This window comes from Takifugu rubripes, chromosome 17 (assembly GCF_901000725.2).
Source record: "Takifugu rubripes chromosome 17, fTakRub1.2, whole genome shotgun sequence".
Classification (NCBI taxonomy): Eukaryota; Metazoa; Chordata; class Actinopteri; order Tetraodontiformes; family Tetraodontidae; genus Takifugu; species Takifugu rubripes.
The window spans coordinates 15,961,076-15,983,225 of NC_042301.1; the positions used below are offsets into that span (position 1 = coordinate 15,961,076).

At 45.4% G+C, this 22,150-nt stretch overlaps 4 protein-coding genes across 10 annotated transcripts; 1 reads left to right on the forward strand and 3 right to left on the reverse strand.

Annotated features, from left to right (window-relative positions):
• Positions 1 to 2,930, forward strand: LOC105417710 (uncharacterized). Of its 2 annotated transcripts, XM_029851087.1 has the most exons (4): positions 1 to 837; positions 1,145 to 1,321; positions 1,465 to 1,702; positions 2,221 to 2,930. In XM_029851087.1, exons 3-4 carry the CDS (start codon positions 1,486 to 1,488, stop codon positions 2,502 to 2,504), a joined length of 501 nt encoding a protein of 166 aa, XP_029706947.1. In that variant the 5' UTR covers positions 1 to 837; positions 1,145 to 1,321; positions 1,465 to 1,485; the 3' UTR covers positions 2,505 to 2,930. The 2 variants fall into 2 exon arrangements, with proteins under 2 accessions (XP_029706947.1, XP_011611310.1); XM_011613008.2 differs by having other exon boundaries at positions 1 to 1,321.
• Positions 2,931 to 3,900: 970 nt separating this feature from the next.
• On the reverse strand, positions 3,901 to 6,384 carry acp5a (acid phosphatase 5a, tartrate resistant). Of its 4 annotated transcripts, none has more exons than XM_003972528.3 (6): positions 5,945 to 6,384; positions 5,341 to 5,441; positions 5,047 to 5,246; positions 4,848 to 4,972; positions 4,432 to 4,777; positions 3,901 to 4,355 (listed from the first exon to the last, which is right to left on the reverse strand). In XM_003972528.3, the coding sequence occupies exons 2-6, from the start codon at positions 5,429 to 5,431 to the stop codon at positions 4,116 to 4,118; spliced, it is 1,002 nt and encodes a 333-aa protein (XP_003972577.1). In that variant the 5' UTR covers positions 5,432 to 5,441; positions 5,945 to 6,384; the 3' UTR covers positions 3,901 to 4,115. The 4 variants fall into 4 exon arrangements, with proteins under 4 accessions (XP_003972577.1, XP_011611305.1, XP_011611306.1 ...); XM_011613003.2 differs by having other exon boundaries at positions 5,341 to 5,461; XM_011613004.2 differs by lacking the exon at positions 5,945 to 6,384 and adding an exon at positions 5,521 to 5,872.
• A 519-nt stretch (positions 6,385 to 6,903) lies between these two features.
• On the reverse strand, positions 6,904 to 16,119 carry LOC101076296 (interleukin enhancer-binding factor 3-like). Of its 2 annotated transcripts, none has more exons than XM_029851077.1 (20): positions 15,797 to 16,119; positions 15,242 to 15,358; positions 14,963 to 15,074; positions 14,602 to 14,798; positions 14,319 to 14,487; positions 14,067 to 14,229; positions 11,446 to 11,537; positions 10,044 to 10,139; positions 9,852 to 9,963; positions 9,674 to 9,771; positions 9,493 to 9,601; positions 9,276 to 9,416; positions 8,990 to 9,180; positions 8,722 to 8,835; positions 8,511 to 8,642; positions 8,252 to 8,413; positions 8,012 to 8,138; positions 7,892 to 7,930; positions 7,500 to 7,805; positions 6,904 to 7,399 (listed from the first exon to the last, which is right to left on the reverse strand). In XM_029851077.1, exons 2-20 carry the CDS (start codon positions 15,346 to 15,348, stop codon positions 7,290 to 7,292), a joined length of 2,577 nt encoding a protein of 858 aa, XP_029706937.1. In that variant the 5' UTR covers positions 15,349 to 15,358; positions 15,797 to 16,119; the 3' UTR covers positions 6,904 to 7,289. The 2 variants fall into 2 exon arrangements, with proteins under 2 accessions (XP_029706937.1, XP_011611309.1); XM_011613007.2 differs by having other exon boundaries at positions 15,792 to 16,119.
• Positions 16,120 to 16,764: 645 nt separating this feature from the next.
• Positions 16,765 to 20,152, reverse strand: ptger1a (prostaglandin E receptor 1a (subtype EP1)). 2 transcript variants are annotated; one of them, XM_029851086.1, is made up of 4 exons: positions 19,849 to 20,152; positions 18,647 to 19,294; positions 18,387 to 18,568; positions 16,765 to 17,767 (listed from the first exon to the last, which is right to left on the reverse strand). In XM_029851086.1, exons 2-4 carry the CDS (start codon positions 19,251 to 19,253, stop codon positions 17,417 to 17,419), a joined length of 1,140 nt encoding a protein of 379 aa, XP_029706946.1. In that variant the 5' UTR covers positions 19,254 to 19,294; positions 19,849 to 20,152; the 3' UTR covers positions 16,765 to 17,416. The 2 variants fall into 2 exon arrangements, with proteins under 2 accessions (XP_029706946.1, XP_011611304.1); XM_011613002.2 differs by having other exon boundaries at positions 18,387 to 19,294; positions 19,849 to 20,142.
• Between the last annotated feature and the right edge of the window lie 1,998 nt (positions 20,153 to 22,150).

Below are 22,150 nucleotides of genomic sequence, written 5' to 3' on the forward strand. Positions count from 1 at the left end.
TGTAGTAAAAATCAGACACACAACCACATACAAATCAAGCTTCTTTTTTAAATAAATAAATAAATAAAAATGCATAAAAAGTAAATACAAAAGTTAGCTCGTTAGCTTTAGGCTAGCTAAAATTTAGCGAGCGTTAGCTTTAATTTTAAAATTTTACACCGATTATAAATAGATATGTTTATAAATAATTTGTTTATGAATTATATTACAATACAGAAAATTTACGTGTACAATAGCCTCTGAATAACCCTCGGAGCAAAGTTACCTCCACCTACCAGCAAGATAGATAGAAAAGAATGGGATGAGGCTTTATTGGTCCCCGCGTTACAGCAGTATTAATTTTTATAAAAAAGATCAAATTAAATAGGAAAACAATATATACAATACACCACAGTAAGTCAACATTCTGGCAGACTAAACTGCACTTCTGCTTGATACTAATAGAAATTGTTCAAGGTTAAGGTTAGGATTGCTGTCCGAGGCAGCAGATTAAGGACTAAGAATCCAATTAGAGAACCAAGGTGTTTAGAAAGAAGTCTGAATTCCTCAGATGAACAGGATCCAGGTGGAATATCGGTCAGGATGCATTCACGAGAACATTAACGATGTATAAAATTAGAAGGATCCCAAAGAGCAGCAAAACAAATTCATATAGAGAAGCATTGACAGTCAGGTTCAATACGATGAGCTTGTGTCAAAGCCCTGGAGAGAAACATTGTCAATGATCTCTGCAGGGAGAAGATGACAGGATTATTCACCCCAATTCTTGGCTGGGGATCCATATGGGCTGGCCAGATGGAGATGATTCAACACAATCTTCTCAGATGCCTTCAACCAGTGAGTTTAAGGCCACAGGTCTGAGGTGGACGGGTTCGTTGGGGCATAAGGTCTCAGGAACCAGATACTCTTCTATCTTCGATGATCGGACAGTCCAATGTGTTGTAACTATTCAGAAATTAAGGCTTTTGGTTACATATTTCCTGTGAAATAATCACCAGCGACGTGGCGGCAGCAGAGTCCTTGAAATCGACCACTGGCATTAAGGATGGTTTGGTGGATTAAATGGGATTGACGGAGGGCGTGATCTTTGGATGATCGGTGATTGGATACATAATCCGTTGCCTTCTGTCTTCACTGCCCACAGTTTGGATTATCCCATCATTAGGGACACAGCACAGGCTGGGAACTGTCCTGAGGATGAAGAAGACGGCTGAAAAGACAAAAACACTTGTGGATAACTCCTATTCTGAAACACGTTGGTGAACTGGCACTAAAATAATTCAAATATCTCATTTGGAAAATGAAATCTTGATATTGGCAGGTGGGTTTGTGTATTCACTTTTTTATTTTTGGATTTTAAATGTCTGATAAATGGCTTCATAGTCCCTTGTGCACCTAAATTACAAGATTCGCTGGACTACCTGAAGATATTTGCTTTAAACTTCCACTGGACTTGTCTTATAGTTGTGAACGTAGAGACTGAATATGGACCGCCTAAACGACACATTCCAAAGTGGACTTTCATCGCAGCACTTTGTCCAAAATGAAGAACCACTCTACAAGGAGTACAGGCCTCCCCCAAAAGACATCATCCAGCTCCCTAAAGCTGTTCTCTACCTCATCATGGCTGCTCTGGTCGTTGTTGCTGTTGCTTACGCCATCGTTGGTCACCTGATCAAAGATCTCCTGCTGGATATAACAGGTATCTTAGCACCCACAGTCGTCAGTTTAGAGTCATTTATTCCACTTCTTCGTTAATGCCCGGGTTTAAAATGTGTACATCAAGGTTGCCCGTTTCTTTTTAACCTATATTACACATGAACTAAAAAGATTTGGCCAGTGCTGCATAGTTCAGTCAGAAGCTGCTGGGAGCCTCAAGCAGACGTCATAAATGATCACGTGTTGTGGAGGAATCAGTAGCTGGAGGTGACAAACTTCAGGTGTTGACCCAGGAAAATCTGGCTGACCTTTACAGCCATCAGGTAGCAAATGTTCTAGTTAGGATGGATGACTGGTTGATCTCTGTACTTTGACCAATTAATCACCATTAACGTATCTGCTCCCCTGGGGTTCAGTCCATAAACCTTTGAATTCTGCTGGATGCAGATGAAGTAAAAGTGAAACGATCTTGAATGAAGTGATAATATGAACGGCAGCTTTAAAGACAACTGTGTGTGAGAATAAAGCCGACGGGGATAAATGTGTCTTTCATGTCCTCAGACTGTTTGCTGGGCCCGCTCGATGATGACCTGACAAAAGACAGCAAGGCGCCAGAAGGAGTCAGCCCCCTGAACATGCCTGCCGCCCTCAACCACTCACACCCAAATGCCTTCCACGTGTGGGACCAGGACGACATCATCATCCCCATGACTCCCACAGGCCACAGCCCCCTGACCAGCCCTTTCATTTCCGTCATCCCGTACATCCCTCCCTTCTTTCCCAGCCACCTCAACATGGGCAGCCCAGCTTACAATTATCCCATCCCAAAGGACAGCGAAGCCTGAGGCCACATGAAGCTCCAACCGGTGGCCCTGGATCGAAGCACGGAGTTTTCACCTTTAGGGTGTGAAACACCGCTAAAGAAAAGAACCTGGCAAGTTCCTACAGGACCTGCAAGAACCTATGAAGGCATCTGGATTATCTCTGCTGCACTTAATCAAGAATAAAAGGCCAGTCTGATGAGATGTTCCTCAGTGGTTTTCTGCTTGAGGATCTGAGCCAGGTTGGAATCATGGCTGTTGAGGTCCCTGGAGAGGAACTAATGATCACATGAGACCTAGAAATGCAGCAAAGTGAAGTCTTTCCTATATTCTCCATCCATCCACGTTACCTTTCAGGGAAGCTTTCAGTCTTCCAAGGGTTTAACAAGTGTTCCTGAATTCAGATTGAATGTCCCTGTGCAAAATAAAGATGGACATTTGCTGAGATAATTCTGGCTCTGGAATTTTTGACTTATACTGATTCACAATATGTTCAGGAGAGTTTGAGGATTAAACCAAAACAGTAGTTTAGATTCAGGTTGTACATATTTGCAGTAGCATCGAATGAAACACACATTAGACGGGGAACTAGCCTGTTACCTTGGTAGTGCAGGATCACCAGATTAACTGTTATATGAGTGACACTTGATGTTATGAAATATAATTTGCTGCTGCAGAAGAACACAGCGCTCACATTTGCAGTTACACAACATTTCAGGGATACTGGAGGAGAAATCTAGAAATATTAAAACACACCCTCTTGTGCACCATCAGTGTTTGAGACCTGCAGGTGGTTTCACCCTGGCTGGACTGAGAGTGGATGGAGATTAGGAAGAGCAGATTAGACGAGAAGCTTAGTCCTGGGCAGGACTGACGTCCACACTAATGCACAAGCAACTTGCAACACAGGGAAGAAAGTTAAATAAAGATGGTGGGAAGCTCATAACAGCGACATGAAGGAAATGACACAGCAAGTAAAATCTGCCCACTGAAAACCTTGTTGATGCCCCAAACACTAATGCACGTCCTCTTCCACATGAAGATATGACCAAGATGTAAAAATCAGGGAATTTCTTCTACAGGAGGAAAAAAAAAAAGCAGAACTTCCTGTTCTGCTTTGCTCCAGGTCAGTTATCCGCTTTATCCCATTTGCTGTGGGCCAATCTGATGCAACACGGCCTAATCCTCTGCTGGCAGGCCGGGAGGTTCTGTGGAGTGACTTGGTTGCCCCTCAACAGCAGCCAATTATCTTTGTATCCCAGCTTTCAACACTGACCCGATCTCTGAGGACACAGACGGACACAGACAGAGCTGCCAGTCCACTCAAAATTCCCCCCCCAGGCTCAGAATTCCTGCCTGTGGAATTTTAAAGTTTCAGTTGTGCATCACGATCTCAACCAGATTTAAATTAGCCTGGCATCAGTCTGTGGCCATTTTTATTCAAGCACATTTTTTTATAGGCTCAATTTCAGATTACTACAAACCACCTCCGAAACCCCCAACATTTATTCTTTCATCACACAATCAACTTACACATCAAACTGAATAGATTTTCTCTAAAAACAACACAAGATTGGAAATATTCATGCTGAAAAGAATCAGCCAGTTGAAAAACGACGGTGTGATTATGACATTCTAATCAGAGTTCCTGTCTTTTAGGACGGTCCGGTACAGAGAAGTTCCTTTGGCCTGGATGAAGGTCAAAATCATCTCCTTCTGGGTGACCTCTGCGTGGACAAAGCCCCCCAGCGTCGACATCTGACCGGTGAAGAACTTCACAGTACCTTTAGGAACCTCGTGCCAGTGATGCTTGCTAGAGTCCATGAAGTTTCCAGCACCACTCACCACATAACCCACGCTGGACTCTTTGATGTACTGCACAGGACAGAGAGGGTCAGACTGGAGCGGACCTGCAGTCCTAACAAGGTTCTGGACCACTGCGTGACCTTACCTGCAGGTTGTGGTCATGGCCGCACAGGTACGCCGTGGCCTTGTGCTTTATGAGCAGAGGGCGGAGCTTCTGCAGCAGACAGGCTGTGGGTCCGTGATGGGAGACCGACCACACGGGGTAGTGGCCCGCCACCAGCAGGAAGTCCGCCTCGGAGCGATCCAGTCTCTCCTGGAGCCAGGTCAGCTGCCGGTTGGCCTCCAGCGCACTCAGCGGTCCTCTGGGCTTCTCATCCGAGAAGTCGTTGGAGTTGCCACACAGCTTTACGGTGTCCAGCATGAGGATGGTCAACGTCTTCTCCGTGTTAGGAATGTGGAAGTTTAGCTCGTAGTAGTAAGCCGGAAAATTCCTACAAATTTGGAGAGGGTGCGAATCGTTAAAAATTCATGGGAAAGTGCGGCGCTCGACTTGCCGCTCACCATCTGTCGGATATCTGGCTGTACTCCATTTGGGCCTTCACGCTCCCTGCGTGGTCATGGTTACCGGCGAGCACGTACCAGGGGACCATCAGGGACTTTTGCGTGTACACGTCCTCAAACGTTTGCTGAGAAGAGGTCGGCGGCTTTTAACCCAGGAAAATCTGCATTTTCCTTCTTCGAGTCTCAGAATACAACTGACCTTGAACCGGGAAGAATCTACTGAGCGCACACCTTTGTAGTAGAAGTTATCGCCAAGGGCCACAATAAAGTCGGCCCCCATTTGCTCCGCTACATTACTCATTTCCTGAGCCGTAGTCCTCTGCACAACGGTGGTGTAGGGGGGGTAAGGTAGCCCACCCCAGTCTCCTATGGCCAAGAACTTAATAGAAGTTCTGTTTCCTGCAAGACAAACGTCACGTGAGTTGGACGATTCAAGAGGAAGCGCTCACGCGTACCGCTGCTAAGGAGAGATGGAGTCTGACGCAGCACTTACGCCCGGTTAGCGGCAGATCTTGGAAGGTGGTGGAGTAGCAGGAGGCCGCAGGGATGGCAGAGATTAGGACGGTCACCAGGACGAGCGCCATCTGCAAAGATCTGGTGGGAACAGATGTTCCCTTGAAGAGCAAAGTTGGCATTTGAAACAGAAAGCGCTGCTGTTCGGCAGAAACCTCACCCTTCAGTTGGGGGGCGGGGGAGGAAAGCGGAACCCAACACAAACCACAGCTACTGCATCTTAGTTTTCTTTTTCTATTACCCTGCGAGCCTGGGACTTCTCCTACCTCAGGGTACAAGAATTTGTTCTTTATGCCTTCAGGTGACATGCGATTGGCTAAAGCCTGAGAGGAGCTAATCAACCTGATCTTGTCAACAGACAGAGAGGGTCGAAGGTCACTGTCGTAGCGTGACAGCAGCCACATATCTTTGAAAGCCGATTGATCGCTCTGCAGCGATAGCGGACAAAAATAAAGGGTGCGACTGTCAGCTCCCATCAGGAAAACAAAGCTGGCTCGAGAGCAGCGTGTAAGACGAGGAGGCGCGCCCGTGCAGAGGTGGCGGCGTCACCGCTCAAAGGTTCAAGTAAGTAAATAAACACTCACAGCTGATGACTGCTCAGTAGTGCTCAGGGTGATGCGAAGAGACACTCGGCGTCCTGGACACTCGTCTTTTATGAGCCGTCTCCTGACGACGGTGGTGCTGATGGTGGTTCACACCCTGACTCAGTCCAGGTTCTGGGTCACATGTGGTCCTCAGAGGTTATTATAACTGATGTCCAGACGTGTTTTCCACCTCACTCTTTCACTTCTTCTTTCTTTTTTCTGCACTTTGTTTTTTTGCCCTGGAAAGTTGACTCGTGTGAGAGAGACAGTAAACAAAAAAACTGCCCTTTGCTCCTGTTAAACCCATTACTGACTGGAATCAGAGGGAGATAACACTGAAAGCTCGTTTACCACCAGAAACGTCAAAAAAAGAGTCAGCTGATGCAGCGGAGATGTGAAAAACTGGTCATTCAGTTCCCACATGTGCAACATTCTCCATCATCCACCACCAAAAATACGAACCCTGGCTGGAGTGAATCACCTTTGCTTTGACTTGCAAACTTATGAGCATTAGCAACACCTGATGCCCAGTTTCACATGTCAAAGCACATCTGGCACGTGTTCATCATGGTGTACATGGCAGAAACTGACACTGAATCCACATTCCTCCAAAGATTTGGGCTTTTAAAGGCTGGGGTCTTAAACGTTTGATCAGCCTATTTCACTTTAATGGTTTGCAATAAACGGATGACTCAAAATTTGTCTCACTCCCATTTCTTCTTTTTGCATTTTGAAGCACTACTGAGAACCAACGGTGCAAAATGTGACTTCTTGCGATTTTTCACCTCATCTTAACTGTGGCCAGGAGTGTACGTGGTTATTTGCCCCTGTTGCAGCTGTGGGGGGGGGGGGGCAGGATTTCTTACTCCCTACGCCCAGCATCAAACGCAGTAAACTCTGACCTGCACGAAACGCTCGTTTTCCATTAGGAAGAAGAGAAAAACCGCGTTCCGCAACAGTTTAGCGCATGTTTCCGAAATAATACACCGTTTATTTTAAAAGAACGAACATTATATGTAACACTTGGATGAATTCATCTGAAAAGTACAAACAGCTTGAAATGAAAAAAACGTTTTGATGAAGATGACATAAAAAAACAACGGATAAAGCAGGGATATCTTTACCTTTATCAAAACTGTCATCAGAAACAATGTAACGCCAGGTTATTAAAAATCTATTACGTACACCTGTTTACACCTCATATTCATTAACACCCGGATAACACGTTTGTGGGGGGGGGGGGGGGGGGGGGATCCAACAAAAACCCTTTTCAGCTTCAGGAACAAGCACATTTTTGTCAATAGTGGCATAGAAATCACCATAGTGAGCCGAGTCTCTGTGCTGACTAATAATGTGGGTTGCTGTATCCAGAGTACGAGCCCTGGTTTTGTGCTCCAAAGCCCTGATACATGCTGAAACCGGGCTGCCCCCCCCAGGACTGCTGATGTCCCCAGCCTGCAGGGTGAGAGAAAACAGTTTTGCCCCGTTAGTTTCCCCTAAAATCGATCGAAACGTAAGCAGCAGCAGCGGCAACACACGCGGGGAATCGGCTCACCGTAGTTATTGTTATAGCCTTGGTTGCCAGTCACCGAGCTGGGGTAAGCTGTGCTGTACATGGAGTAGCTTCCCCCCTGGTTCTCATTCTGCGTCAGCATCTTCTTCTTCTCCTCTCCATAGCCGTAGCTGTATGGGCTCTCCTGATCTGCAGGAGGCGGCATCGTTTGGTAGTTTTCTCCTTTGGTCGCGACAGAGCCAGGTGGGGTCGGGTAGGTGCTGTCTGGGTAGAAGGTGCCGTAGCCCATCACGGAGTCGGTGGCGTCTTTGGCTGCGGCGCCGGCTGCATTATTACTATACAGTTTATCTAAAACCCAACACAAACACAGACAAATACTGAGTGAAAGTGGCCTCACCAAATCATCAAATGAACTGATAAAGTAAAAGACGTACGATAGCCCGCGCCGGCGCCACCCTCGTAACTGTAGTTGGCTTTTAAAAAAGGAAAATAAAAAGAGCTGTCAGAGGTCGACAAGTTGGAAATTGGACGTGAGCAAGTCTACAGCTCCTCACTGTTGTTGTAGCTGGGTCCTGGAGGCAGCGCCTTGCCTCGGCCCCGGCCTCGCCCTCTGCAGGGACCCCATCCGGCAGAGCCAGAGTCTGTGGGGATGCCGCGGATGGTTCCAAACCCTGGGATGTGCTGGTGGAAAAGGGAACGTTAGCAAACCTCCTGATTCTGATGTGCAAAAGTGAACGGCTCATTACTCTGAAGGTAACAAACTCAACACGCCGTCACTCAACACGCCGAATTACCATGTCTGTGTACGTGACCTTCTTCTTTACAGGATTTCTGCTGGTATTTTTGACCTCGTCGTCATGTGGAAACAGTTTTTCCAGAGCAGCCAGGGCAGCGTAGGCCTTTGCTTCCTTCTTCGTCGAGCCCCTCCCTTTAAATTTCTGCCCATCCACTTCCACCTTCAGTAAAATAAGAACTTAGATGCCTCAACTTTTATACTTCAGAATATCACATGACAACTCTAACAGTCCTCTGGATATTATCCTCCTGACCAACCTCCATGATGAAACACTTTTCGTGGGAGCCCCCGGTCTCTTCCGACAGCTCGTATTTCAGACTTCGGCGCTTCTCATTCAGCTCCATCACAGGGTTCTTCCCATTTTTGGTCAAGATGGGACCTTGATTGCTCTGTTCAGGAGCAGGAAAGAGGGATTTCAGATTTCACCGCTGGAGGTACAACCGCTGTTTGAAGTGCCAAAGTATGTACATTTTCTGAGGTGGTGGAGGCTTGGGTAACGGCGTCATCGCACTGACTTTCAGCTTCAGCAATGGGCTCCGATTTCGTTTCTGAGCCTGTAGGAAGGCCAAGATCCAGCAGCACCTGTAAGTGACCATGTGTTCAGCTTCACATGTGTGGGAAGAACTATGAAGCAAACCAAACAAAACCAGAGAAGTTACCTTATTCTAAATATACGGTACTAGCTTTTGGTGACTATACGTACAGGAAGTGATGTAAACACAAAGACGAGTCTTGCCTTGGTGGCTACATTAAGCTTGGCTGCCTTTTTAGAGGGCCCCGTTGCCTCGTAGGCCTTTCCATTTACATCCACGACCATTGTGAAGACTGGCTCGTGGACCGGACCGGTCTGAGACGTGAGCCGGTACTCTAACCCACGTTTGTACTGGTTTAGCCGCATCACAGCGTTCATGCTAAAATCCTCCGTGACTGAAGAGGAGAGATAGAGGGAAGACAAAGGAAAGCCATCTTTTATCCTGCGCCTTAACAAAGGCATCAGCTGACTTTGACGACCAACCACTTACACGATTTCCTCTGAAAGCGCTTCTGGAACTTGAGATATTTTCTTTGTTTGCTGTTGAGCGCGAGCTCATTTTCTTCTTTCTCCACCTCGGTAAAGGATCTCTTTCCTGACGAGCTGAACTGTCCAGCAGCTGCTGCCTGAGCTACATGTGAGAATGAACGCAGGCCTGAAAGCAGGTCCTTCCACACTGAGGAACAGAACAGCGGAACGTCTCGTACCTGCTTCGTCTTTGCTTCTGGCTGCTGCTGATTTCCGAGGTTTAATGGGTTTTAGGTCTAATCCCAACACCTTGTGCATCTGCCCAAACGCGCACAACCTCAAAGCACACTGGACAACAGCAAGACTCAAGTCAGCAAATCAGAGTTAGCAGTTAGCTTGTGTACGTGGGTCAGTAGTTACCTGAGCACTCTGGGTAATTTCTTCCCGCTGCTGCAGCGTCAAAACTGAAAGAACATCAACACCTTCCTTCTCACAGGGATCCTTGATACCAGGACCATCTTTGGGGGGGAGCAGTTTCATTATTTTTCATGTTAATGACGACATGCTAACATGCACGAGGTTTGACTGATCGGAGCACCTTCTAAGAGAATCCCTGATGCGATGCACTCAAAGACCCTGCGCAACGACTCGCCCACGCCCATTTGTCTCTCAGACGTACTAATAGTCTTCTCTACCAGAAGCTCGAGAGGCTTGGGAGAGAAAGGCGCACAGGAATGAAATGATTTGCTTTTTTAACAGCAATGCCTGCGAGAGATGTGCGATTCCTCACCCATCCTGAAAGAGGCAGCCAGGTGGAAACACGGTTACACAAGTCTCTCAGGACCCGGATGACGATGACGGCAGAATTCAGGTGGCTGACTTTAGCCTGGAGACAAAGAGAAAAGAACTATTCAGTCAGATGACATTCACCTCACATCTCGTTCTCTGCTCCAGAAAAGGACCCCAAAACAAAGCAAAGAAAGCTCACGAGTAAATAAAAAACTTCCAACTAACAAGCAAATACACATCAACAGTCATGTAAAAAAAATGAAGACACCCTATGGAAGCCTGTGTAGAACTATTCATTTGGCCATATGAATGTTTGAGATTGATACTGAGAGATTCTAGCGGCTGAAAATACTTTTAAAACCTTTTACGCAAAAAGCTCTGTTAACAAAATGCAATAACTGGTGGGGTAACCTTTAGAACACTCCATATTTACCTCCCCCCTCCCAAAAAAAAATTCACACACAGGCCCATTAATACAATAGCTAATATGTCCAGCCTGGTGGTCCAAGCAGGCCCACCTCAAAGACGTCTCCAGGTCTCTAAACTGTCATGATGGGAGCGACAGCGGGCTCTAGTGGTGGGTGTGAAAGTGTGCGGCTCTATTATCAGGAAGAGACCACACATGTGTAGCTCTTATGAGAGGAAGCCTTCGCTCTCCAAGAGAAACATGACAGCTGGACCAAAACATCTCCAGAGAGGACAGAAACCTTCGGAATAGTATTCTTTGGACAGATGAAGTTAACAGGGCACCGGCGGAGGAGGTTCCCTGGAAAAATCCTCACACAGGCTGCGAAGCTTGGAGGTCTGGGACCACCATGAGGTCTAGGGAGGGGGGGCATGTGACAATGACCTAAAAGATACTGCAGCGGGACAAACTTTGCTCGACTGACAGAGACGGGAAGACCGCTACAAAAAGCATCTCTCATTTTGTTTCTAGGGGTCCTAACGTTTCCTCCACAATGTGCATTTTGTTTAAACCAATGGCGATTCTTTACGTGCAGCTAAATCCCTCTCTTTTCCAGGCATGAATAAAAAGGTAAAAACATTTATGGGATATCCTCATTTTTTCTCATGACTGTTGACGTCTGTCCTGAGGCTGGATGTCGTTGATCACTAGACACAAGCTTTGATAACAGTGGTGGAGTTGATACTGAAACAGCTCTGTTCTCAAACATCGAAATTTGGAAGCCCAAATCGACCAATTTCATTTCCCAATTTGACATGAACAATCTGCAGATCTCTGCTTTTCTCTCTGCTTTTTACTCTGATCATCAGGATCATGGACGACATGCTGACAGCAACTTTTAGCACAATGAATCTGTGACTGTCGTCAAATGTAGAGAGCTACAAGAGATGATTCATTGAAACAACGGTAACGAACAAATAAGGACGTGAATGCAAACCTGGAACCATTTGGCGTGGCGGAGAGACGCCAAGGCAGATAGGCATTTCTGCCTGTCCAGAACGTCCGGCAGAGGGTTGACTGTTTGTGTTTCTATCGACGAGGTGGAGTAAGAAGAAAAGGTATAGTTTGACCAAGGGGGTTGACTCTGTCTTGCAGCTTAGGAAGGGGCAGCGTCCCCCAAACCATCAGAAGCAGAGAAACGGGGTGCTTAAAGTTTTTAATGTGTAATTTAGTGGTGTGGAATCCCACCAGGCACAACAGAGTGTGTGGGAGAAGGTGGAAGCAAAGCCTGGATTTAAGGAGCGTCCACTCGCATGAGCTCGATCGGCAAAACACCCCATTTCTCCAGTTCTGGGCTTGAGTTTGCTGCTTCTTCCATCTCTTGAGAGAGTATGTCCTGTTGGTCAAACTTCCAGCGTTCCTAAAAAACTTGACAGACTAAAGATAATCAGATGTGAATCACAAGCATTTGGAGAATCGACACGTTCTGCTCCACACTGCAGCAAAGCTGGTAGAGGCCCTCATCTATCAACACTCTCAAACCACTCTCAAACATGAAAACGGCCACACACTCCAAGCTTTGCAAGTTTTAGCTCATCGGTTACACCACAAATAAAAGGAAATGAACACAATTTACCATTTTGCCAGTCAGACAGTGCTGGAGATATGAAAGAGTATCGGGGTATTTATGCAACACGACTGCTAACCATAACCATAGTGATTGAATTATTGACATTTAAGGATCAGTTTAGCGGATTTTCCCCTGCTGCTGTAACTTTGCTAATTGCTTTTAATCCTGGAGACAAATTAATAAGTACCAGGATAAAATCCACACCTTCTGTATGTAGCTTTAGCTCTTATCAATCACCAGATAAGACAGTGAAATGTCCGACATCATATACCGACATGTATATAATGCTGCATGAGCCCACACTTCAGCTTAGTTTTAGGTCATCCTTATTTATGTTGACCATTAACTAACAAGAAGAAATATGTTTTAGTGGGTAAGACTTCATTTACAGATTAAGACCCTCAACTTTGTACAAAAATGGTATTATTTTAAAATAGTCCACTGTCTGGTCTGGAAGGACAGTCTGATAGTTAATAAAGTCTTAGAAACCTTAGGTTTTAAAAATGTTATATATATATATATATATATATATATATATATATATATATATATATATATAACTTCACTTCCACAATCAGGTAATCAGTATTTTGTTGCTGCGATGACGGACAAGTGGGGTTTAACTCTGAGGGGTCCGACGGTATTTTGACCGTTTTAAACACATTTGTTCTGCCTTTATGGACTCCACGTGTTTGATACCCAGGGACCCAGGGTTTGATACTTAACGCATCCTATCCTATATGATCTAGTAAGTTTCTCCTTTATCATAGACAAAAATACACATTATTCAATTTGCGTTGGACAAAATACAGTTTATAACAACAAAAACCACAAACGTGCTCACTGAACTGTTTTGAAGTGGAAAAAGTACACATAGGTTGCACTTGTGAAAATATAAGGATGAGCACGAAATATATTACAGTACAACTACATTTTAATTATTTACCATTAAAATGATGCATAATTATAGGTGCTTTTTAAAATTATCAGCTTCCACGCCACAGAGAACCACACCAGTGGTTCGTATTCCCAGATGTAATCAGACTATAAAATCAGGCAGAGATTCTTTTTCTGCTCATGATTCAGCTTTGGTCACCAGGCCGGCAACTGTTACCACGGCAATGGCAGGTTGTCCCTGTCCCTGGGTGGTTTATCTGATGTACAGGCACCGATGTCACAGGCCAGAATGTTGGCATCCGGGTGTTTGGGGGGTTCTGTGGTGGGGAAAATGAGGCAAAAGTTAATATACGGAATGATGCATAATTCATAACCCAAAATAAAGAGCAGGAAAATCAGAGTAGCCTGATAAGCTGACTGTACCTGTCAGTGTTATCTCATCATCACTCTCCTCCAACCTCGACTCGAGATGGGCTCGGCGTCCGTGCTTCCTCCCAAGAATAGAAATTGACAGCTTGCTGGAGATTTCAATGTCATTTTCTCCTGAAAACACTCCGTGTCCCGTCTTCCAAAATTTTCCTCTCCTCTTCGTAGAAATTCCGTCTTCACGCCACTATTCCCTGTCGTTGACCAGCTCTTCAGTTAGTTTCCTGTCTATCCTCTAACTCAGGTTTTAACTCGCCATATTTAGACTCTCAGCAAAGCCGGCTCCTTTTTTCCTCTTTAAATGAGGACAAAAATGTTGAACATATAGAAAGATGCGCAACGCCTGCCTACCCACCAGATTACATTACATTTTTACGCTCTTTGGAGCAAATCTTTGATTTACACGGTCGAGCAACGTCACCAAAAAACTGGGAGATAGATTCAAATGTTCATCTTAAAGTGATGTTGACCACAGCTTGTCCTAGATTTTATACCAGAGTTTGAAGCTGATCAAATGATTTGATTGTGCCTGCGTAAAGGTGGACCCCTGAGAGTTAAAACTGAGTTTGTAGACCAGTGTACCAGCACAGTGCCTGCATAGAAACAGCACGCACACCAGGCACAGAAGGGTTCTGGCTGACTGGAGGTTGCCACAACATTCATACCTCCGTTTCCTTCTGGAGTTTCTGCGCTCGAACTCTCTTCCTCAGTCCGGACCGCCGGCGACGTCACGTGGATTGAGAGTGTCAGGATCGACTTGGTGCTGGTCACAGCGACTGCTGCATCTCCTGGACACTGGCTAACTGTATATATTCCTGCTGACTTCTCCTGTTTAAAAAAATAATAGTTGGGAATAAGGTAACGCTTAGGATGGAAAGAAATCTCAGACGAGGTGCCAGATCGGTTCTATGTTGTACCTCTAACTGTGCAGTCAGCTTTTCAGCCACATCTTTAAGCAGGGGGACGGTGGGCTTCTTGGAACACAACAGCACCAACTCCAGGTTGCTGTCGCCCTTCAGTATGAGTCCTTTTGACACCAGGCCAACCCTCATAACCCCATGCAGCATATGACCTCCAGGCTGACCACTTGCACAGCGAGGGAGAAGAAAAATGAAGGTTTATCAAGTCAAACCCTAAAAGATATGATGCGATGTTTGACTGATTTACTGGAGAGAAATTTCAAGGAAACATTTGCATTACCTGCCCATCTTTGTTTTTTCTTTGTCGTCGTTTGGAGTATCCATATGATCGGAAACATTCTTAAGAGCGCACTCCACATCGGAGATAATTGTCTGCACTGCCTCCAGCTCTTCTGCTGCAGGATACACTTCAGAGTGCTTGGCCATCACATGACGATCATAGGGAGACTGTACATGTATATGCAGGGCCCCAGCATCCTGATCCCCAAATACATTAAAGGGGACATCAGATAAGGCTATCATATACATATATGTAAGAGCCACCATTAATAGACTATACCACGAGAAAGGAGAGGAAGAAAATCAGTGGTGCGATGTTAAAAAGTGGATTAAATGGGTGAAAGGTAAAAAAAAAAACCAACCTCATGATAATGTCTGCTCTCAATCTCCTCAATAGCTGCAATATAGTCGTGGTACTGTCTCAGTTCCTCCTCATAAAACAAGCAGTCGTACCAGTAACGCAACTCCTCATACCTGTAAGAGACAGAGAGATAACTACCTTTAAGAGACAATAGAACAACATGACAAAGCAGCATTTCCCAGCGTCTTGCTATGATTAACCGAACTGCGTTCAACCCAAGTCGGTCGTTTTGACCATTGTCGACCAGCTGTGGACGCCAAGCGCCGAGCCTCGGATGTACCTGTCGAAATCGTGCGGGAGGAGCCGGTGACCCTCTTGAATGAGCCTGTCCCAGTAGAGCAGCTCTTCGTAAGCCTGCTGCTCGTCCCACACCATGGGGGCCGCCATGTTGTCGCGCCTGCAGGAGCGAAACACGTCTGTCAGAACAAACTACTGCCATTGCATGTTAAAGAAAGCCTCTTTTGGTCAAAGCTCGGGGGCCATGGTCAGCAGAAAAGCAATGACGCTTGAGGTGACTAAACGTGTGCACGCTCTGCAGAGACCTCCTGGCTAGTATCGCCACGCACGAACAGTGTTTACAAACGGGGGCTGATGGGGCTTCTGACAGACGCCGACACCTCTCACATGCTTTATTGGAGCTGATAGTGCGTCACTTTTGGAGGCACAATGCGTTTAGCTGCAGAGTCCTATAGCTAATGTTGCTGCCCACTTGGTGTTGATGTTAGCTAACGTTTGCCACTTTGCCCATAGCCTTTACCACGCATGGTCAGTCGATTTGTCACCATGCTACAATCATGTGTTCAAGTGCGTTTTACGCAGAGAATGCTTACCTTACCAACAAAAATCAGGCAGGTGCACACCTTTCGCGATTACGTTGCTCGAATGGTCGTAGGCGTCCGGCGACGTCAATGAGACGTTCAGGAACGAGTCGCCACTAAAGCTTTGTGGATCAATAGTATTCGGCGCCTATCTGAGGGGCTGCGTCCTTTTTTTTTTTTTTTTACAGTCTGTTGAATATTTTTATTAACACGAACAAGGTAATATTATGATTAAAGAGCAACTTGGAGCGAAACAAATCTGTCAAGAGCCAATTCAGTTTAACCAGACTGGATCAAAATTTTCTCTCATTTGTAAAGTTGAATTTCCCCATTACAGGTGGCACTGACCGTGGCCACCGCCCCCTGGCGTCTCGGAGGGGCACCGCGGGCTGTTCTCGCTGTATTTATATCACATGAATTTCATTCTACATTGTTGTAATGGTCACTAGAAAAGCACCCAGACAATGCAAACCACTGCCAAGCAGCTTCTTTATCCACCTATTTGAATTACAACCACTATAATTGTACAACCCCTCCAAAATTGTACATACATTATGTGTATGTATGTATGTAGAGAGAATGTAACATAACAAAATAGGTCGCTATGTCTTTGATCCTTAAAAGGTCAGGGGTCAAAGTCCCTCTGCAATGCAGAACATAATCAAAATCGAATTGCTTCCTTTTCCCGTGATGTTTCCGGAAAATTCGTTCATTATTTTCCTTACAAAACTAGCTTTTAGATAACCTCCTTGGCAGAGGTAAAAGTAATTAATAGTCATCTTTACTACTGGTAGTTGTAGTATGTTAACAGAAAGGATCAGCAAAAAAAACAATGGAAAATACAAACCTTTATTGTGTTTATGTTGTTTGTTTGTGTGGATTTTTATTTTTTCTATTAAAAAACTGAAAGTGAAATGTAAAACGATCCCAAGAAATCTGCGTTGTGCATCATTGTCAACACAACAAATTATATAACACTGTAATCAACATGTTACGGTTTATTAGATAAAAACACATGTAAAAGTGCAATTTAAGGGAAATCAAAACATTCAATTGAATGTATCTGTACATTGTACAAAAACATAGCACTATTTTATTTTAATTAATTTCTTTATTACATTATCCTCAGTTAATTGAGGCTTAACTTTAAGAACTTAGTATTTCACAGAAAACAATGTATAAACGGAAACAAAGAACCATCAATATTTAACTATGCTGTATTTGAATATTAATGGTCCCTTATGAAATACATTCAGTAAAATAAAAAATATAAATTCCAAACTCTGAGACCTCTGGTCTTTTTCTTGAGCTACCCATGGTAATATGTCAATTCTCCCCACACACAACAATCATTGTACTATTAATCTTGTTTTCTTTGATCCCATTAGGAATAAAGTTGGGAAAAGAAACCCAAAATAAAGGCCAGCGCTTTCGCTCAAGGCCAGAGTGCATTAGTGTGGTCACATAAAAATAATTTCCATGTGGGATTCCAACATTTTGGAATGCTTATGAGCAGATAGGAGAAATCATGACTGTTAGTTCATAGTTAGTTCAAATTCATAGCCTTAGCTTAGCTTTACTTTACTTCTAAAATGGGCCAGCCAGAAAGTGTCACGCTCAAACTCACGAAGATGAGCTTAAATCTTCACGGGCGTGAAATTCCCCCCACATATTTGTGAGTCTAACTTTGATTGCTGACTGAGGCATCGCATACCAGCTGAGCCCTGATCCACAGCTTTATTCACCGAGCTGGCAAAGGCGGTGGGCTCCCATCGACCCAACTTGCTACTCTTTAGTCGCGCCTGACACTTCACGATGAGGTAGATTTTGTGAAGAACGGCGCGACGCAACAGGATGTAGACCCAGGGATCGAGGATTTGATTCCATGTGGCCAGCCGGACGCCCGTCATCATCAGGGTCTGATAGCTGGAGAGGTTATCTCCTATAGATCCCGAGTAGGAGTGGAGGGCGGACCTGAGGCCAAAGATCTGCAGACATTAAACATGGTTACATGAGTTATTTTTGTGTCCGAAATTCTGTTTGTGTGCCAAGAATGACGGATTTTGAATTTTAAATTCAAATCCAAGCCAGGCACATTCCCTGTTGTTTATATTCACATAATCCCGAAGCCATTGGCGCACTGGTGTGGTAGAACAAGTTCTTAACCCCTTTGCTGTATGTGTTATGTTGTAACCAATTTGTTTTCTTGTCCCACTGAATGATTATTTGTTTGGCGATCCAAGACAGTTGCCATCTCCGCAAAAACCTCAAGTATAAACTAAACAGTCACGGTCAAAGAATTGTAGAAAGTGAAGGGATAGCAGCGCAAATAGTGAGAACCAAACACAATTTGAATCCCTTGGCGGGTAATAAAATTCTGGAAAATGTGACGGCGGCATCTTTCCGCACAAAGTTGACAATATTCTGCTGATGTTTATGCCGTAATGTAATCAACTGTCCCCCCAGGGTGGAAGCTTAGTCAGTTGCAACAAAAGAATTCTCATTAAAAAAACGAACCATCTCAGTTTATCTAATCTGCCCGTCAGTGATGCTCAACGGCGCCACAACAACAGGGGTGGTTGAATGAGCGTGATTCCTAATACCTACCAGCAGAGGGCACCAGCAGATGCATGAGGTGATCATGATCCCGACCAGCTGCGCCACCATCTCTATGTCATGGGACTTGTTTGAGCAGTGGGAGAAGGGTCGCCGCCCCCGGACCCGGGCCAGCATCAGTGTCAGTCCACTTATGGTGTTACACACTAGTGCCACACCTAGTGACGCCAGTCCTAGTCCAGAAAAAAGCATCATGAATGCAACATCCGTCTTCTCTGTCCTATTGAGTACATTAATAAAACACCAGGTGCCTGGATCTTGATAGGCGTACGAGCCCAGCTTAAAGCAGGGCAGGAGGGCTACACACAGAGCCGCCATCCAGATGATTGACAGGCAGGTCTTGGCCCGAGATTTGGTGATGAGGGTCGAGTGTAGGAGCGGCTTGGTGATGCCTAGGCAGCGCTCAGCTGCCATGGCACAGCCCAGGAAGAGAGGGCACAGGCCAAAGAACACCATGCTGCCGCCCAGAAACTGACACAAAGTGTCCGAGGAGTTGAAGTCTTTGGGACGGACGCCTCCGTTAAGGTATAGGCGAAGAACCAAGGCACCGGGAACCAAGTGGCCGACGAAATCTGTGACTACCAGCGAGGTGGCGAAAAGGAGAAACGTGGCTTTTTTGCGTCTGCGCTGCCGCGTGTAGGCAGTGACCAGGATGCAAAGGGCCACGATGTTGGAGATGATGCCCAGAGTCATGGACAACGTGACGACAAATATTCCACCGGTGGTGGGCTGCAGCGAGCTGTTGTTTCCAGGCTGCGACGGCCCATCATCCCTCATCCCCACCTCGGCCACGGTGACAGCTGAGGAGCGAGGGAGGTGCGGGAAGGCTGAGGAGTTGTAGCGGCTCAACGCAAACATCACTGAACCGTGAAGGTCACCCAGGCCATTGTGAAGAGAGGCTGTAAGAGAAAGAAGACAGTCGCAGTTAAGCCTCACAGTCAGAATCATTGTGAGCTTTAGAACCTAAAGACAACGAGTGAAATTGAACCAAATCCTGCATAAATTAGGTTCCCAGGGGGGTGAGAAGCAGAGGGTTCTGGGCTCAAGCCCCCTGACAAAACATTGAAGGTGTTCTGGGGCATTGCCGAGGTACCCTTAAGCACAGTAACGAACCCCCCCAAATCCTCAGATACGCCGTGCAATGAGCTGGCAACTCATTCAGGGGGTGTATCCCGCCTTCGCCCATATGCAGCTGGAATAGCAGCAGCATTCCCGAGAACCCAGAAGAAAAGGGAAAAAAGAAAAGAAAGAAAAAGCAACATTTAAAAGTTTCTACCCAAAGCCAGGTTTGCATGCAAGACTTGAGGTTAATCCCAAACTGATGATCAGAAACAGGACCCCCCCCACACACACACACACTTTTTCTTATTGTGAGTTTAAGTGAAGACTTGAAGAAAATGTCGAATGACTTAAATTTTTATTCAGAAGAAACGTGAATAGAAACGTGGCTTACCGATGCATTTCAGTCCAGCCGAAGTTCAAAACGCGGAAAGGAAAAAGAAACGCTCAGTCACACCGAGATGGAGGGATGGATGGTGGTGGATGGAGGGATGGATGATGGTGGATGGAGGGATGGGTGGTGGCGGATGGAGGGATGGATGATGGCGGATGGAGGGATGGACGGTGCAGGGACGCTTCTCTCCAACAACAGCGGCCAGAAGAACGAAACTTTCCACTCCTCTCACCTCTGCTGCAGAGGCTCCGACTGCTCTGCTGGCCAAAGCTGTCTCGCGGCTTTATTAGCGCGCGCGTGTCGTCAGTAGGCGTGGGCGTCTCTGTCGCGCGCTGCCTCGCGCGCCTCGCCTCTCCGCGTGGCCCGTCTCGAGCCACGGGACATTTCTCCGGTCCGACTCACTCCGTGTGTCATCAAGTGGTGATGGACTGACCGGAGTCCGCGGCCAGATGTCACAAAGTTCGGATCAGCTCTGCAGAGGCGGCACGTAGACGCCAAACACAGAGTTTAGCGCGTCTTTTTTAATAAAACATTACGTTCTACGGTATTAGAGCCGCTACAAGAGCTATTTTCACTCAGGCGCTGATAATTCAACATGCACTTGGCAGAATCTGTTTCTGTAATTCATCATTTTTATTTTATTTTCTTATCTGAACTTGTGTTGTAGGGTTAAGGTCAGGGTTATATCTATTCTCTGAGGGCTTTTTTCCCTTTAAAATAAACACATTAACTATTCATGACGCAATTCCTTTTGCATAAGTATTTAAGACACAAATGCTTTGACTAAGCTCATCCATATGATAAATGGTGTGAAAGCAGGATCTAATTCTATAGGCCCTGGAGGATGGTGCACAGGCGTTCCACATCTGGAAGGTTCCACAGCTGCACTATAGAGAATATTTTCTTTCTTTCTGTCACATCGACACAGAAACCTGACAGTTGTCGGTCAGTAGAAGCAGAAGTTTGATCCAATGTCAGGGTCAGACGGTGAAAAGTGACAAAGCACAACACCCATCTGAACGACCGGCGAGACAGGTTCTGCCACACAGCACATGACCTGAGGCTGCTACCTGGAAAATGTCTCTGCAATATTCCTTATCCCATATAGTGACAGGAAAACACAGCTAAACCGTGTTTTCCCATTTATCTGGTGCAGGAAATGTTACACTTCTGACAACAGCAGAAAGCAGATGATGGCTTGGTCAATGTTAGGTAATAACAGCACAGTTAGACCAGCTAAAGTTAAGTCCTCATACAGTTGGCAGGGGGACGTGCAGCACATGCAGCTCACAGAATCTTCTCTGACTCCTCCAGTACGGGCTGAAGCATTTTGCGAGTTGTGTTTCTGATTAGATGTACTTACTCTCTTTCTTCTCAAAAGTTTATGACTCCATGTCCACACACCTCACAGCTCTTCAAAAGTCAGCTCAATGTCAGTTTTGCATAAACCTCCTGCAACATTGTGTGTGTGTGTGTGTGTGTGCACGCCCTGTTTTATTTGTCCTTTACTTTCTAGTGTACATCAGCATTCAGATTTTGCCTCTCACATGTGGAACCGTCACTTTAATCTGTAAAGAATCTTTAAGTTTTTCTTTTGAGCTAAAATGCAATCCTGGACGGATGGACGGGACTATTTCCCCTGGAAATGGTGACTTGGCTTGATGAGCAGAACCTACATCCTCCCGGGAAATGAGATCGGGGGAAGCTGCAGGAATGAGAACAGGAATACAAGAATTAATGGCAACTACGGCCGTAGCTGCTCAGAATAGAAGTGGCTTTGCTCTGAAAAACAACATGCCAGAACAGAGTCATGTTTCCATGGGAATATTAAGGAGAGGTGTCAACAGCAGAGCAGGTTTAATTATGACCGTCTGGTGGAAGAAAAAACGAAACAAAAATAACAGCCTCTGCAAAGTGCAAACTGTTAAACATGTCTGGGAAACATTGAGTTTATATTAATATCCAGCTTCATCTGCCAAGAAAAAGAGTAAAATCACATCTGGGTTAAATGCTCTGGACATTTGCCTGTGAAATGCTTTATCTTTTTAAAAAAAAAAAGATTATTTATTTTTTCTGTTTTCTTTCATGTGGAACCCAAGCACCAGTTTGCAATATCAAAGCAGGATTTTGGAGGATTTAGCAGGTATTTCTAATTTTTTTTAAATAATATGTAGAGAGACAGCTTATTTAAGTTAATTTCTAACTCTGCATCCAAGCAGAGTGCTGCACTCTCAACATGGGGGCTGTAGTTCCCAGTCTGGGGCAGAGCCGTCAGTTTTAAGGCCCCAATTGTCTGGAACCA